This window comes from Borostomias antarcticus (genome assembly GCF_949987555.1).
Source record: "Borostomias antarcticus genome assembly, chromosome: 22".
In the NCBI taxonomy this organism is placed as follows: Eukaryota; Metazoa; Chordata; class Actinopteri; order Stomiiformes; family Stomiidae; genus Borostomias; species Borostomias antarcticus.
In genome coordinates this window covers 18,911,977-18,927,333 of record NC_140255.1, presented here as the reverse complement: position 1 = coordinate 18,927,333, position 15,357 = coordinate 18,911,977, and the positions used below count along the sequence as shown (strand labels likewise).

The 15,357-nt window shown below is 51.3% G+C and overlaps 2 protein-coding genes across 2 annotated transcripts in view; one reads left to right on the top strand and one right to left on the bottom strand.

Moving 5' to 3' along the window:
* fscn2b (fascin actin-bundling protein 2b, retinal) overlaps nt 1-4,852 on the top strand; it is a gene marked incomplete at both ends in the record, with an annotated part of 8,109 nt that extends 3,257 nt beyond the window's left edge. The window contains 4 exons of the mRNA XM_084456172.1: nt 2,904-3,060; nt 3,275-3,396; nt 3,932-4,099; nt 4,647-4,852. Coding sequence (XP_084312298.1) covers nt 2,904-3,060; nt 3,275-3,396; nt 3,932-4,099; nt 4,647-4,852 — 653 coding nt within the window. The remainder of the gene's footprint in view (nt 1-2,903; nt 3,061-3,274; nt 3,397-3,931; nt 4,100-4,646) is intronic.
* Nucleotides 4,853-6,687: 1,835 nt separating this feature from the next.
* faap100 (FA core complex associated protein 100) lies at nt 6,688-15,040 on the bottom strand (the record flags this gene model as incomplete). Its single annotated transcript, XM_084456171.1, has 10 exons — nt 6,688-6,819; nt 6,987-7,073; nt 9,432-9,551; nt 9,907-10,050; nt 10,207-10,876; nt 11,508-11,664; nt 12,942-13,882; nt 14,441-14,498; nt 14,606-14,678; nt 14,891-15,040. The coding sequence occupies 10 exons, from the start codon at nt 15,038-15,040 to the stop codon at nt 6,688-6,690; spliced, it is 2,532 nt and encodes an 843-aa protein (XP_084312297.1).
* Between the last annotated feature and the right edge of the window lie 317 nt (nt 15,041-15,357).

Here is a 15,357-nt window from a genome sequence, read left to right as displayed (position 1 = left end):
GCCCTCCGTAGCTCCCTACGCCACACAGAGGGTTCTGGGGTCGGGTCCAAGCCCTCCGTAGCTCCCTACGCCACACAGAGAGTTCTGGGGTCGGGTCCAAGCCCCTCACTAGCTCTCCACACACCACACAGCATGCCTAGACACCATGACACCGACCTACTCATTTAGTATGCTTGGCCTGGAGCGTCGGCACCACCTACCAATATAGTAATCACTACACGATACTGATACCCTCCAGGATACCAGTCTGGCCCTCTGCTCCCTCCTACCTCGCCTCTCTCTCCTCCCGGCCGTCTCTCATTCTTCTCCTCTCTCCTCCATTCTTCTCTCTCTCTCCCCCCCCCCACCCACCTCTCCCTCTCTCCCTGAAAACATTGATAAGCTCGTCTTATTTGAGTCCTCTCGTATAGTTAGCTTGTTTCCAGGCTGAAGTCATGTGAAATGAATGCATACCGTTGGGTGAACAGAGGCTGCAGTATGGACGAGGGTTAGCCAATCCCAGGGTTAGATACACACACCCAGGCGGTTGCTATGGGGAAGCAGGGGGATATACAGCGTGTGAAAGTAGTACAGACAGACTGTGCCCTTAACAATGAGTATATACTGAACCTGTATATACTGCTCCAAAAAATGAAGGGAACACTTAATCATCTCATCCAGCCCTCAATGGGTTAATGATTTTGGTTTCCATTGAACGGCTACGAATTACACAATGTAATCGATAAAGATTTTCAACTTGAATATCTCATTAATCGAGATCCGCAATGATGATTGATGATTCGAGTGTTCCCTTAATTTTTTGGAGCACATTAGCATGAGTGATCAGACCCCCCACGCTCGGTACGAAGCTGAACTAGTAGCAGTGGTTGTTGGTTCAGGTACTGAAGTGTGATGTGTGTGTTTAATGCTTGTTTGATTTGTATTAAGATGGTGTTGAGAGCGTTGTTGGTGTGTTTGTGGTTGGGGGGGGGGGGCAGTACATCCTTTTCTTCCCCGTTTTTCTTTCGGGGATTGAGGGATTGAATGACTGGTTCTCCAAAGCTGCTTAGACCAGGGCCCCACTGGGAGAGAGAGAGAGAGAGAGAGAGAGGGAGGGAGGAGAGGAGAGGAGACGAAGGGGGTCGTGGGGGTGCAGGGATCTGCATCATTAAAGGATTAAGAAAAGGGATATTCTGGGATGCATCTAATGTGGGCTTTAGCCTCCGCTATCTGTTGTCATGGAGGGGGTGGGGGGGGGTCGGGGGTCGTGTTTAATGCAACAGTTCGTTTCCTCATATCAGACTGAAATGATACAGATCGTTTTGGTCGTGTTGAACACGGCGATGACAACTGAAGGATTATTAATGTCTGGGGGCTAAACACTTCGTGTTCTCCTCCAAGCTGCCTGCTTAGGTAACAAAGGCTTGTACTTATGTAGGCCTATGTGTGTGTGTGTGTGTGTGTGTGTGCATGCGTGCGTATGTGACTTTGTTTTTAGTCTTCATGGGAGCACAGGGATACGCCTACATCATGTTGTTAAGTTGGACACGGGTAAACTCCCAGGTTCAGGGGCAGATACCCTGAGAACGTCTGTCAGTCCACGGCTCCTATAGGATGCTTCAGTGACACCGACGTCAATGCTGTTATAAGTCATCTACCCGGCGGACAGAGCGCTCTCGTCTTGGTGTGTGTGGTGTTAGGAGCGTTTGATACCGGGTTTTAAGATGGTTTCCCGCTGAGTTTCAAAAGCCTATTATTAGAGTGTGAAAGAGCGTCAGCTGACCAGCAGGTTAGGCAGAGCGAAACCACGGGGAATTCACCCGAAAGTGAGGTCGGGGGGGGGGCCTCTATTTGAAATGACCACCAGTGGCACCCCGGTGGAGCTCCATCCATCCAAGGTCGGGATGGTTGTACTAGGCCAGGAGGGCCTCCCTGCCCCGGTCGAACCCAGAATGATTTAAGAGCCCTCCCCATCATCCTTGGCCGAGAGTCCAGGCACTACCATCCCTCCCTCAACATCCTGGGTACTACCAGCCCTCCCTCAACATCCTGGGTACTACCAGCCCTCCCTCAACATCCTGGGTACTACCAGCCCTCCCTCAACATCCTGGGTACTACCAGCCCTCCCTCAACATCCTGGGCTCTACCAGCCCTCCCTCAACATCCTGGGTACTACCAGCCCTCCCTCAACATCCTGGGTACTACCAGTCCTCCCTCAACATCCTGGGTACTACCAGTCCTCCCTCAACATCCTGGGCTCTACCAGCCCTCCCTCAACATCCTGGGCTCTACCAGCCCTCCCTCAACATCCTGGGCTCTACCAGCCCTCCCTCAACATCCTGGGCTCTACCAGCCCTCCCTCAACATCCTGGGTACTACCAGCTCTCCCTCAACATCCTGGGTACTACCAGCCCTCCCTCAACATCCTGGGTACTACCAGCCCTCCCTCAACATCCTGGGCTCTACCAGCCCTCCCTCAACATCCTGGGTACTACCAGCCCTCCCTCAACATCCTGGGCATCTCCCGGCCCTCAGAGAGAAGGACAGACCTGTGTCGGAGCTACGGTCAACATGTCCAAAACTCCCATCTGAGTGAACTCCCCCGACCCCGTCCAACATGTCTGTTTCTGGTCGTAGTACCAGGCAGGCCAGTCAGCTCCAGACCAGGAAAACAAGAACTGAGCACTACAGGAACTCTACCATCCCCTATCTGAGACTGCTCAATGAAAATACAGAACCTGAACACCTCTCCTTTTATATTATGTCTAGTTTAATGTAGCTTAAAGTACTGTCTTTTTAACATTTATATTGTGGCCTAAAGGGCATGTAATTCATCCTGTGTAAACTTGATGCTATTTGTTCCTCATTAAACTTGATCTCTTGAATGATGCATTGAAGTGATGTCACTCTTATGCCCCTCCCAGGAGTGAGCATCTCAGCCAACCAGGAGGATGAGACGGACATGGAGACGTTCCAGATGGAGATCGACCGGGAGAGCAGGAAGTGCATGTTCAGGACCAGCCAGGGGAGGTACTGGGGCTTGGTGGCCCACGGGGGGATCCAGACCACCACTACACAAGTGTGAGTGGCACTCCTCTCGTCTCTCCTCTCCTCTCCTCTCCTCTCCTCTCCTCTCCTCTCCTCTCCTCTCCTCTCCTCTCCTCTCCTCTCCTCTCCTCTCCTCTCCTCTCCTCTCCTCTCCTCTCCTCTCCTCGAGTCCGCCTGTCACCTCCTCCTCTCCTTTCGGCTGTGTCCTCCCTGTAATCCCCCCCCCCCCCCCCCTGCTGTGGTGCAGGTCTGCCGACACCATGTTCGCAGTGGAGTGGCTGGGCCACAAGGTGGCGCTAAAAGCCAACAACGGCAAATACGTCTGCACCAAGAAGAACGGCCAGCTGTTGGCCATCAGCGACTCCGTAGGTGAGAGTAGTGTGCTGGCTTGAGTAGCGTGAGTATGTCTTGAGTATGGCTTGAGTACCATGTCATTCAACTGTCATTTAAGTGTCATGAGTGCCGTCGTTCATCTCTCAGCAAATGTTTTTTTCTCTTCTACTGTGAATGAATTTCAAGTCTCAACAAAGTGTTCTGTTTTCCCCCTTGACTGTTGTTCTAAACTTTGTAGTTCATTCTCATAGATCAGTCTGTTAGAACTACAAATTCTTCCCTGTGTGACATCACTTCCCTGTCCTTCCCCCTGAAACTATGTCACTTCCTTTTTCACTGTATAACCTAACGACCTCGTCCTCAAGTGAACTCACTCTTGCCTGGATTCACTTCCTGTGCTAGAGTCCGACTCTGCAGAATCGTAACAGAATAAAACTATTGCCTTTGTTTAAAACCAGCTTGATCGACCACTCAGCGTGTTCTTTGAAACCAAGAGGTAAATTCCTTAACACTACCTCAACATCTTCCTCTGAACCGTCTCTACCCACCACCTCTCTACCGCCACCCCCAGGCGAGGACGAGCAACTGATTCTGAAGCTGATCAACCGACCCATGCTGATCCTGAGGGGACAGAACGGCTTCGTCTGCCACCACAAGAACTCCAACACGCTGGACGCCAACCGCTCCGTCTACGATATCTTCTCCCTGCAGTTCAGAGAAGGGTCCTATCAGATCAAAGGTGAGATGTCACACTTCTCATGCTGCTACGCCCCAAATATCTACCTGGGGTGAGTTCAGCCCCGACAAAATGTTGCAAAACGTTCACTGAAACAGAAACGGTGGGGCGTTGAACATCCTGTGTGTTATGCAAGCGTTGCATCTGTGGCAGCTGGGAAGATATGGCGGGGTTTAGCGATCAGTCTGCTGATTGGATAACACCTCTGACACACCCACCAAATGAGAGAAAACCTCCCTACCAAAGCCCTTTGCACACCGTTTTGAGGAAACGTCGTTCAATTTGGAAACCGTAGCAAACCGGTGCACACCATTTTCAGATTGAACTCACCCCTATTGTATGCCACTTCATATCTCAGGAACACACACCCTCAGTTAGATGTTAAGGCCCCTCACCTAGTCAGCCCTGCCAGAGAGCTGAAGAAGTCTTTATTAATCACACAGCTGTGAAGGGTGGGTCGGGTCTGGGGTCTCTTTCAAGATCTGTCATCTGCCGCCCTCCTCTCTCTCTCTCCAACGGTCTCTCTCTCTCTTTCCGGAACCCCCTGCAGGTGTGGGCGGGAAGTTCTGGTACGTGGCCAGCAGCGGCTTGGTCTGTTCCGACGGGGAAACGCCCGAGAACTTCAGCCTGGAGTTCCTGGAGCACGGCCGCGTCGCCATAAGGTGCAAGAACGGGCGCTACCTCCGCGGCGACCAGGGCGGCAACCTGAAGGGCGACGGGCTCCGTCCGGACAAAACGTCACTGTGGGAGTACTGACCCCCCCGGCTGATGACCGCACTGACTGGCTGGAGTTTAGCGTGCCTGAGGAGACCAGGCGATCTCAGACAACCGGGAGTGAAATTCAGGAAGAGGGCAGAGGTCACGCGGCTGGTATCGACTTTGGTGATGCTGCATCACCACCATCATCTTCATCATCTTTTCATTTTAGTTTTTCATGTAACCGTTCATCCGGGCACGAGTCACGACCCTTGAGGTCAGTAACCTCCTTTGGTGAGGGTGACCAGGCAGGACAGGCAGCAGGACACTGAGATGGATCTGCTCCAGGGTAGATGTTACCAAACTGCAGGTCTAGGATCAGACGTTGGTGGTTTCAATTCCCTTGAAATGCTGATCAGGAACTATACTTATATCTGCTAGTGGATCAGTAGTTTGGGGTAACTTTCACCTGCCTCCATCATCCATTATTCTCTCAGCCAGAGGATCCAGAGAGAAGACAGACTCCCAGGAGGACTGGGGGGGGGCACTTTGGGAACCTTTTGGTGTCGACGTTTGATTCAAAACAGCGTTATTAATGTGAATGAGTTTTAGCATGTTGTCTGAGCATCATAGGAAGGACAGATCAGCTGTTCTCATATTGAACCATAAGGGGGCGCCAGTTCTGCATTAGGTTTCCTAAATTCAACACCAAACTTCACTGCAGCCCCATAACACCTATACAACACACAGCCAATGTGTTAATGAAGATTCTGGACTGGACTTTGACAATAAGAGTGACCGTACGTGGTCAGGATGGGTGTGTGGACGAGCGAGGACACCTAGTTCCACACAACAAAGGGTGTATTTGGACTAGGCTGCCATTTGAGACTCAGCCAGAGCACCCATAATAAGGCAGGGTTGCCAACTCTCAATACTGCCTCTCATGTCACACTGTGCTATCCGTGATCGTGCGTTCATGCGTGTGCAATTTCAAAGCGAAAACGCGCCAGCCGATTGGTCAAAGACCCTGGGTGAGGTGAGGCGAACTCGCTTCGCTATGGTAACCGTGATGTCACACCCAGCAGGAGTGATGTCACACTGTCCCTCTAACTAAACTACAGCTACTCTACTATTGTACAGACCCTGTCCCCCAGCGGGTGGTAGAGTAGTGGACGTCTGCCCTGAAGATGAGCATAAATAGTGCTTCTTCTTGGCATTGATCAGTTAGTGATAGCCTACCGTACTACAACCTGTCATCAGACGAATATTTCATTTATCTTTACTTTGGTTGTAAGTAACATTTCTCCCTTTGGTCTGTTGTAATTGCATATTTCCGAAAAGCTTTCGAAAAATGATAATAAAATCCACCTCTTTGCACTGAGATTTGTCTCTGTGTTTTAGGTTTTGGCCAGAGGAGATGTGACTGGTGTTCTGCCAGGTATGTGAGGGATAAAATCGTTTTGGGATGATGTCCAATTTACATGACTACTAGGCTGGGTTAGGATCCACCGTGCTCAAATTCCCTCGTGTAAGAATGTAACATACTGTAATAGTAATAGTGGTAATGAACACGCAAGACCATTGAGGTGTGGTGCATCAAATTATATTCCTGCCAATTAAGCACATTTAACAGTTTTCACACAGAGAACGTTCAACAAACGCCATTCCTTTAAATGAACAGCAGAGGGAGACAGAGCTGAGCTGTCGCTGTGCTGATCAGGCATGGAACCGGGTGGAGGGGTGATGATGATGTCGGACGACCTTGACGTGACGATGAGGTTCTCCGCAGATTTAAAATCATGATCTCCAGTAAGCGACATGGCTCTCCATCTCTCTCTCTCTCTCTCTCTCTCGGGCGGACGGAGGAGGGGGTAGCTAGACGGCGTGCGTTTCTGTCAGGTGATGACGAGGGGGTTCTCCCTGATCTGTCGGTACACGCGGAGCAGGGCCTCCGTCACCCGCCCTGGCGCCGACCCCTGCCCAAAGGCTTCTGGGATACGAGACCCTTGGATCTGCTCCAACAGGGCCTAAGGGGAGTGGCGCAGGAGAGGAAGGAGAATGAGGAAGGAGAAAGATATTAGCCTCAAACAAGTACATTTTGTTACTCCCAATATTCCAAGGTATGTCTGTAAGAACATGGATCTGCGGTCAGGGTTCTAGTTAGCAGGGTTTGGAGGTTTGGGGGGGGTCTCACCTCAGCGCGTTGTAGCGCCTGTCTCAGGCCCAGCTCCTGCACTCTCATGGCGGACGAACGCTTCCCTGCAGAACCCTGGAGCAGAACCTGTCGGTCCACACACACGCACACACACACACACACACACAAACACACATATAATATGGACAAAGGTACAGGGACACACCTCTTAATCATTCAATTCAGGCGTTTCATTCAGTCCCGTTGCCACAGATGTATAAAATCCAGCACTCTTAGATATTCCATGATCAACTGTAAGTGGCCTTATTGCAAAGTGGAAGCGTTTAGGAACCACAGAAACTTAGCCAAGCGCAGAGCACGTAAAGTTACCGTGCGGGGTGGTCGAGCGCATGGTGTGTGAAAATCACCAACGCTCTGCTGACTCAGTAACTGCAGTTCCAAACCTCCTCTGGCGTTAAGATCAGCACAAACACTGAGCTTAATGACACGGGTTTCCATGGCGGAGCAGCGGCATGCAAGCCTCACGTCACCAAGCACAATGACAAGCCTCACGTCAACAAGCACAATGACAAGCCTCACGTCACCAAGCACAATGCCAAGCGTCGGAGGGAGTGGTGTAAAGCAGTGGTTCCAAACCTTTTTTGATCTCTGGACCCTGGCATGTTTTGAAAAATCCTGAAGGACCCCCCACCCCCAGCCTTCGTCCAGGCTTTCAAACACGCCACCGAAGTGATTCTTGATTTCAACGAGCTTTCTGTCTGATATCAGGCTTCTCCACACCTCCTCCTCCCCACAACTATGTATACCTGTATATAATTTAGTAGCCTGGCCGTCGCTATGGGTGGGCCTTTAGGGGCCTGGCCCACCCCAAACTGGCGCCCATAGTTTCATTAATATTAATATTCATTTTTTTTATTAATCATAGTACTTTTCCATTACATTAAAAAATACTAACTTTAGAATCCTTATAAATTAAGACATTAAGAAACAGTGGTGTATTTTTTGTTTGACGGCCGCCGTACTGAAAAAGGAAGTTAAGCCAATGTAGCGGTTACCGCAAGTGTGATGTCAGTTGGGAGTTGATGACATCATTATAGCTTATAGGCCTAACGTTGACCTCACTTTGAGGACATCTACCACAATGTGTGAACACTCCTTTTCAACACAGAAAGGTTTTCTCTGAGCATCAGCATAATATGTTGTACAACCACAAGTTCAACACAGTATCAGTCAGAGGGAGAACGAGAGAGAATTAGTATGCGTCAGTGCTGCACAAATATAATAGCATATAGTATTATGAAAAATAGTTAATGATAATTGTGCCCCCTCATGCAGTTCATATGCCCCCCTTAAGACTGAGCCCTAGAGAGGTCTGTTTAGTAGGCCTATATAAGAAGCCTTAACAATCTCTATTGTTTTCATATTTAACATTAATAACCAGGCCAGTTTCAAGCTCTTTTCCACACACCACAAAAAGTAAACATTGTACATATTTGATGGCTTCTATGACACTTAATGTTCTCTGTTTGAATCATTTGTGAATCATTATGTTTCAAGAATGAGTGAGTTAGCTCTGTTAATGAATGAATAGTGAATTGTGAATGTGTGTGAATAAGCCTAGCCTATTGGCTAATTTTAAAACGGTATTATTTTTTGTTGAACGTGGTGGGGTTATACAATATTATTTAAACATATTTTTGATACATTTAACAAAAATACCATTTAAAAAAATATTTAAATACTTTCCCAAGGGCCCCCTGTAATTATGCCAGGGACCCCTGGTGTAACGCACGCCGTCACTGGACTCTGGAGCAGTGGAAACATGTTCTGTGGAGTGACCAATCACGCTTCTCCATCTGGCAGTCTGATGGATGAGTCTGGGTTGGGCGCATGCCAGGAGAACGTTACCTGCCTGACTGCATTGTGCCAACTGTTAAGTTTGGTGGAGGAGGGATAATGGTCTGTGGTTGTTTTTCTGGAGTTGGCCTCGGCCCCTTAGTTCCAGTGAAGGGACATGTTAATGCTTCAGCTTACAAGACTGGATTTTGGACAATTCCATGCTTCCAACGTTGTGTGAACAGTTTGGGGAAGGTTCTGTTCCAGCATGACTGCACCAGTGCACAAAGCAAGGTCCATAAAGGCCTGGTTGGGTGAAGTTGGTGTGGAAGAACTTGACCGGCCCACAGAGCCCTGACCTCAACCCCCACAAACACCTTTGGGAGGAACTAGAATGGAGATTGCGAGCTAGGCTCTCTCGTCCAACATCAGTGTTCCCACAGAAACACTCCAAAATCTTGTAGAAAGTCTTCCCAGAAGAGTGGAAGCTGTTATAACTGCAAAGGGGGGACCAACTCCATAATAATGCCTATGAATTTAGAATGGGATGTCATAAAAGCTCCTTTTGGTGTAATGTGTAGGTGGCCCAATACTTTTGTCCATATAGTGGGTGTGTGTGTGTGTGTGTGTGTGTGTGTGTGTGTGTACCTGTACACGGCGTAGCACAGCATGGTGTAGTCCACACACAGCAGCCATCGAGGAGCTCTCTACCTTAACCTCCACTACAGCCTGGACCCCCTCCTCCACTTTGGTCCCTTCCATGGTCACCTGGTGTACACACACACACACATACACACACACACACACACATACACACACACACACACACACACACACACACACATACACACACACACACACACACATACACATACACACATACACACATACACACATACATACACACACACACACACACACACACACATACGCACATACGCACACGCACACGCACACGCACACGCACACACATACACACACACGCACACACACACATACACGTACACACACACATACACGCACACACACACATACACACACACACACACACACTCTCAGTAAACCAATAAAACGCCTAAACGATGTTCCACTTCCACCACAGTCCACGCAGGCGCACACCCACCTCCGAGGCAGTCAGTTTAACGGTGTCTCCTCCCGGGGCCCTGGCGTAGACCGCAGGGCCGCCCCGCCCCCTCCTCTCCGCCCCGCCGGGCCCCTGGGCCAGCAGCCAGTCCAGGACAGAGCCACCCAGGCCCGGGGGGGTCACCTCCCCAGGGGGGGACGAGTCCGGAGGCGCTGGCGGTCCCACAGCAGACCTCAGTAGCTCTGATGACACCCGGACTCTGGCAGAGAACAGCCCCCCCTCGACCCCCACCCCCGCACCCCCCCCTCCTCCTCCTCCTCCTCCCCCCCCGCCGCCTGCCCTCCTGAACCCCCGAGAGCTCAAGTAGGCTTGGATGGTGTCCGTGGAGTTGGTATCCGTGGTGACGCTGGGTCCGCCGGTGACGCCGTGGGGGGGCGTGGCGCCGCTGACCTGCAGGGCGTCCAGCCAGTCAACAGTCAGCGTGTCCAGAGCCAGGCTGACACAGTCAGAGCCATCCAATCCTAGACCAGGCACTGCTGGATCCCCATTGGCCGGAAGGCGGGCCAACTCCTCCTGTCCCAGAAGGCTTTGCAGAGAGAACACGAGTGAGCAGTTAACCGTCATCGGGAACCGGGTGTCGCCCGCGGTCGCCAGCGGCAATGAAACTTCTGTCTTTTCAGCCGGTTCTAGTCTTTGGAGGGGGAACGAGAAGGTTCTAGAAGTGTTCTCGCCTCCGGCAGTGAGAGAGGGGGAGAGAGGCAGAACCTGTACGCAGAACGTCCAACCCCGTTCTAGAACATAGGGACTACAGTTGTCTAGGGTACAGGTCAGCGTCAGCGAGTCTCTCTGTAACAACCTGCTCCACCTGGCAACAACGGCGCATCTGATTGGCCTCTCCTGGCCAGGGGGCCTCTGACTGGCTAGCAGCAGGCAGCTGACGTTGAGCACCTGATTCAGGTGTGTGAGGGTGTGGTTCCTGGACTGGGCCGTGCTCTTCAACACGGACGCTCTGAGGGAGAAGAGAGAGAACAGGAACACAGGTGTACAGGTCTATTAACTCACCAAGGCTTTCATTTGTTAAAGTTTGCTTAGGAGTCAAACTAGTTTTTCACCATGTTTTTTTTACCTCCGCCACCCCGACAGCGCACGGCGACAGGTAATGTTTTCGTTGGCAATGTTGGTAATGGTCGTTGGTAAAGTTTTGTGTTGGTTTGTTCGACCATCCGTCAGCAGGATTACACAAAAACTACCAGACCAATTTTCTTGAAACTGAATGGTGAAGTATGGGCCAACTTAGAACCCATTCCATTTTGGAGCAGATCCGAATCCACAAGCCGCCTAAACACGGCCGGCATTCACTTCTATTCATTTTTTGGGGGACAGCCTCAGCAGCGAAAAATTCCCCCCATTCATTGTCAACGTCCATATCTTGACATGGGAAGGTCAAGTCATGGACTTTCATAAAGCTTTTGACGTGCGAATGCAGCAGTACCAAACATGTCCTGCTCACATGCACGTGCACGCGCACATAGCCATGAAATGCATTCATGGGCGGAGGTCTGTGCTCTCTGAGCACCATTTCTAGTTTCATAATAAAACTGTATAACTGACATCTAAAAGGAGCCGCAGCCGTGCCTCACCTCTCAAACACGTCTCCGATGGCGGCCAGGAGATCCCTGACTCTCTGGCCCACCTGGGAGGAGGGGAGCCTGGGTAAACCTCCCCGCTCGCTAGCCTGGGGCAGGGTCAGCCTCTGGAGCCTCCCTCTGGAGGACAGCGCCACCAGCTGGACTGCTCCTGGGACACACACGGGCACAGGGGAGAGGACGAGAAGAGTGATGGCACAGACTAAAACACAAAGACCTCACACCCCTTCCCAATAAACACAATAAACACACACACTTAAGGGCTTTTCACAGTGCCCTTAGCCCAGGGATAAACACATTCCTAGAACCTTCTTAGCCCCAGGCTAAGGGAGCTGCTAGCCCCAGGCTAAGGGAGCTGCTAGCCCCAGGCTAAGGGAGCTGCTAGCCCCAGGCTAAGGGAGCTGCTAGCCCCAGGCTAAGGGAGGTGTTAGCCCCAGGCTAAGGGAGCTGCTAGCCCCAGGCTAAGGGAGCTGCTAGCCCCAGGCTAAGGGAGCTGCTAGCCCCAGGCTAAGGGAGCTGTTAGCCCCAGACTAAGGGAGCTGTTAGCCCCAGGCTAAGGGAGCTGTTAGCCCCAGGCTAGGGGAGCTGCTAGCCCCAGGCTAAGGGAGCTGTTAGCCCCAGGCTAAGGGAGCTGCTAGCCCCAGGCTAAGGGAGCTGCTAGCCCCAGACTAAGGGAGCTGCTAGCCCCAGACTAAGGGAGCTGTTAGCCCCAGACTAAGGGAGCTGTTAGCCCCAGACTAAGGGAGCTGTTAGCCCCAGACTAAGGGAGCTGTTAGCCCCAGGTTAAGAAAGCTTTCACACTGGCATCTTCCTGGCACATTCCAAAGTGGGCTAACCCTGACTTTAGCCTAGGGCTGGCTGGCCATGCTCCGGAGCAGAGTTAGCCCCGAGCTTGCAGGATAATCCCCTGAAAATGGACTAAACACAGGGCTAAAGGGTGCCAGCGTGAAACCTTGTAACTACACTACTAATAGCAACGTTATAGCTAACTAAAATAACAAAGGTATGTCCGTAAAAGATTCAAAAATATTGAATTGTTTCTGAGTGGTCGGAACAATCTTTTCAGAACAAACTAGATTTGTTAGTTGTGTGTCCCAATGGACATTTAACGCAGGGTTAGTAGAACTGCAGTGTGAATTGTATGGGCGGGCTTCAGTTAACCCTGTGTGGGTTTAGGTTAGTCCTGGGTTAACAAAGTGTGTGTGAAAGGGCTAAGGATAGCCCTAGGCTAAGAATGTGCAGTATGAAAAGCCTTATAAAGAATAAACACACAAATATAAATAAATAAACACACATAAATAAATAAATCCTAAATAAATTATATAAATAATTTCTAAATAAATAAACACAAACACACACACACACAAAGGTCCCTGTTAAATGAAAGGGTACACACTGACTCTGACGTCGGTGGACACTTCTAGTCACCTGAGGGCGTGTGTGAGGGTCCAGCCAGGGCGATCACCCTGCACACGTCCAGACTTCTGGGGCTCTGGAGGCTCTCCTGACCCTGGCCCGGTCTCTCCCCGTGTCCCGGCGCCCCGCCCTCTCCCGGACCTTCCTCTCCTCCCCTCCCCGGCCCGGCTGGGAGATCCAGGACCAGGAGGTCGGATCCCGTGCTGTAGTACAGAGAGTCCCGGCCCGCGCGCACGCACACCACGGGCCCTGACACGGACACCTCAGTGAAGCCCGCCACCTTGCCGCCGTCCTCAGGCCCCGCCTCCCGGGCCTGGACCAGCGATACCCTCCCCTGGCGACCCACCGCCACCACACACCGAGCACCGCCCCCCGTCTCCGGGACAACGCGGCAGGTTCCGATGAACATGACCGGCTGGTCGAGGCTGTGTAGAACTCTGACGCGTTGCCCCGGGAGACGCAGCGGCAGGAAGCACAGGCGACCGTCGGGAAGACCGCATAGGATTATGGGAGTCTTGATGAGGGCGGAGTCGACGCCAAAGAGGAGCTTGAAGAGAAGTGGCGCGAGGAGAAAATGTCCGTCACCTTGTGGTGATGATGATGAAGATGAAGATGATGGTGATGATGCATCACTGGAGTAGACACAAGCCAATACCGGCCGCGCAACCTGACCTGTTCCTGCATTTTCCTTCCAGTCGTCATGGAGACCACCTTGAATCGCCGGCAGACTAAACTCAGTGAGTCTCTGATGGCCAGGGGTTGATGATGACGATGACGAAGATGTTTTGTAGAGCGTGAACCACCAGACAGAGCCTCGTAGGGAGAGAATCAGGAGAGTCCCGCCCACCAATATGAGAGAACACACGCCCTCGTCTGTGACAGCCAGCCTATCAGACGACACCGTCAACAGGAGGGGGTCAGGAGATTGGTTGGCCGAGGAGGAGGAAGGGGTCCTGGAGAGTGAGAGGAGGCAGAGCAAAGAACACACACATTTAGTCCATAAGGCCGAATGTGTGTGGATAGAACTGGTTGTCTATAGTCCAGTACACAGAGGTTGTTGGTTCATACTCATAGTGGTACAGTGTTTGAATCCCTATGTGGCTACCTGGGTAAGAGAGAAGCTAGGTGGACACAGTACACACCCTCCCTCTCACAGACCGTACCTGGGTAAGAGAGAAGCTAGGTGGACACAGTACACACCCTCCCTCTCACAGACCGTACCTGGGTAAGAGAGGAGCTAGGTGGACACAGTACACACCCTCCCTCTCACAGACCGTACCTGGGTAAGAGAGAAGCTAGGTGGACACAGTACACACCCTCCCTCTCACAGACCGTACCTGGGTAAGAGAGAAGCTAGGTGGACACAGTACACACCCTCCCTCTCACAGACCGTACCTGGGTAAGAGAGAAGCTAGGTGGACACAGTACACACCCTCCCTCTCACAGACCGTACCTGGGTAAGAGAGGAGCTAGGTGGACACAGTACACACCCTCCCTCTCACAGACCGTACCTGGGTAAGAGAGACGCTAGGTGGACACAGTACACACCCTCCCTCTCACAGACCGTACCTGGGTAAGAGAGAAGCGAGGGGGACACAGTACACACCCTCCCTCTCACAGACCGTACCTGGGTAAGAGAGAAGCTAGGTGGACACAGTACACACCCTCCCTCTCACAGACCGCGTAGAGGAGCTGCCTGTCTGCACTCCCAGTCAGGAGACTCACAGGGACAGGGAACCGCAGGACAGCCTGGATGTGGCCAGGAGAGAATCAACACAGACACACACACACTATTAATTACAGGGAGAGGTTTGATGGATCAAATTTATCAGGGAGTGTCACTGTTGTGATTATTCCACAGCTAGATAACTACCTCAGGCTTAGAGTTTGGTTGGAGTTATATAGCTTTAAAAAGAGACTTTTCAATAACGTTTTACAAACAGACCATCTACCAGACCTACCGTCAGCTTTAGCTCCTGTGTGTTGAAGACATGTACCTCCTCGCTCCCCGTACAGACCAGCACCTCCGTCCCGCTCCAGGTCAGTAGGTCTACGGACGTGGATCCACAGCCGAACTCTATCCACGTCTCCACCGCACATCTCCCCTCCATTTAAACGTCAATTGCCAATGTATTATAATGTTCAATGCATAACGTTATATGCACATAACAATCAAGCATGATCAACCGGTTGTTGATACAGGATGCTGAGATTTCGCGCGTGCTTTTCTGGACCCAATCGGCGTTTAAAACTACAATACCCATCATGCACCGAGCGCGTCGACGCTATTCGATTTGACCAATCAGAACATCGCACTGAAACTTCCGCCACAATTTCAAAAGTCGTTCCTCGACCGCGAGCTCGTTTGTAGCTAACATTAGGCGTTTTAATCCGTTTGTTTTTAACCTGTATTCTTAGTTTTAACCTG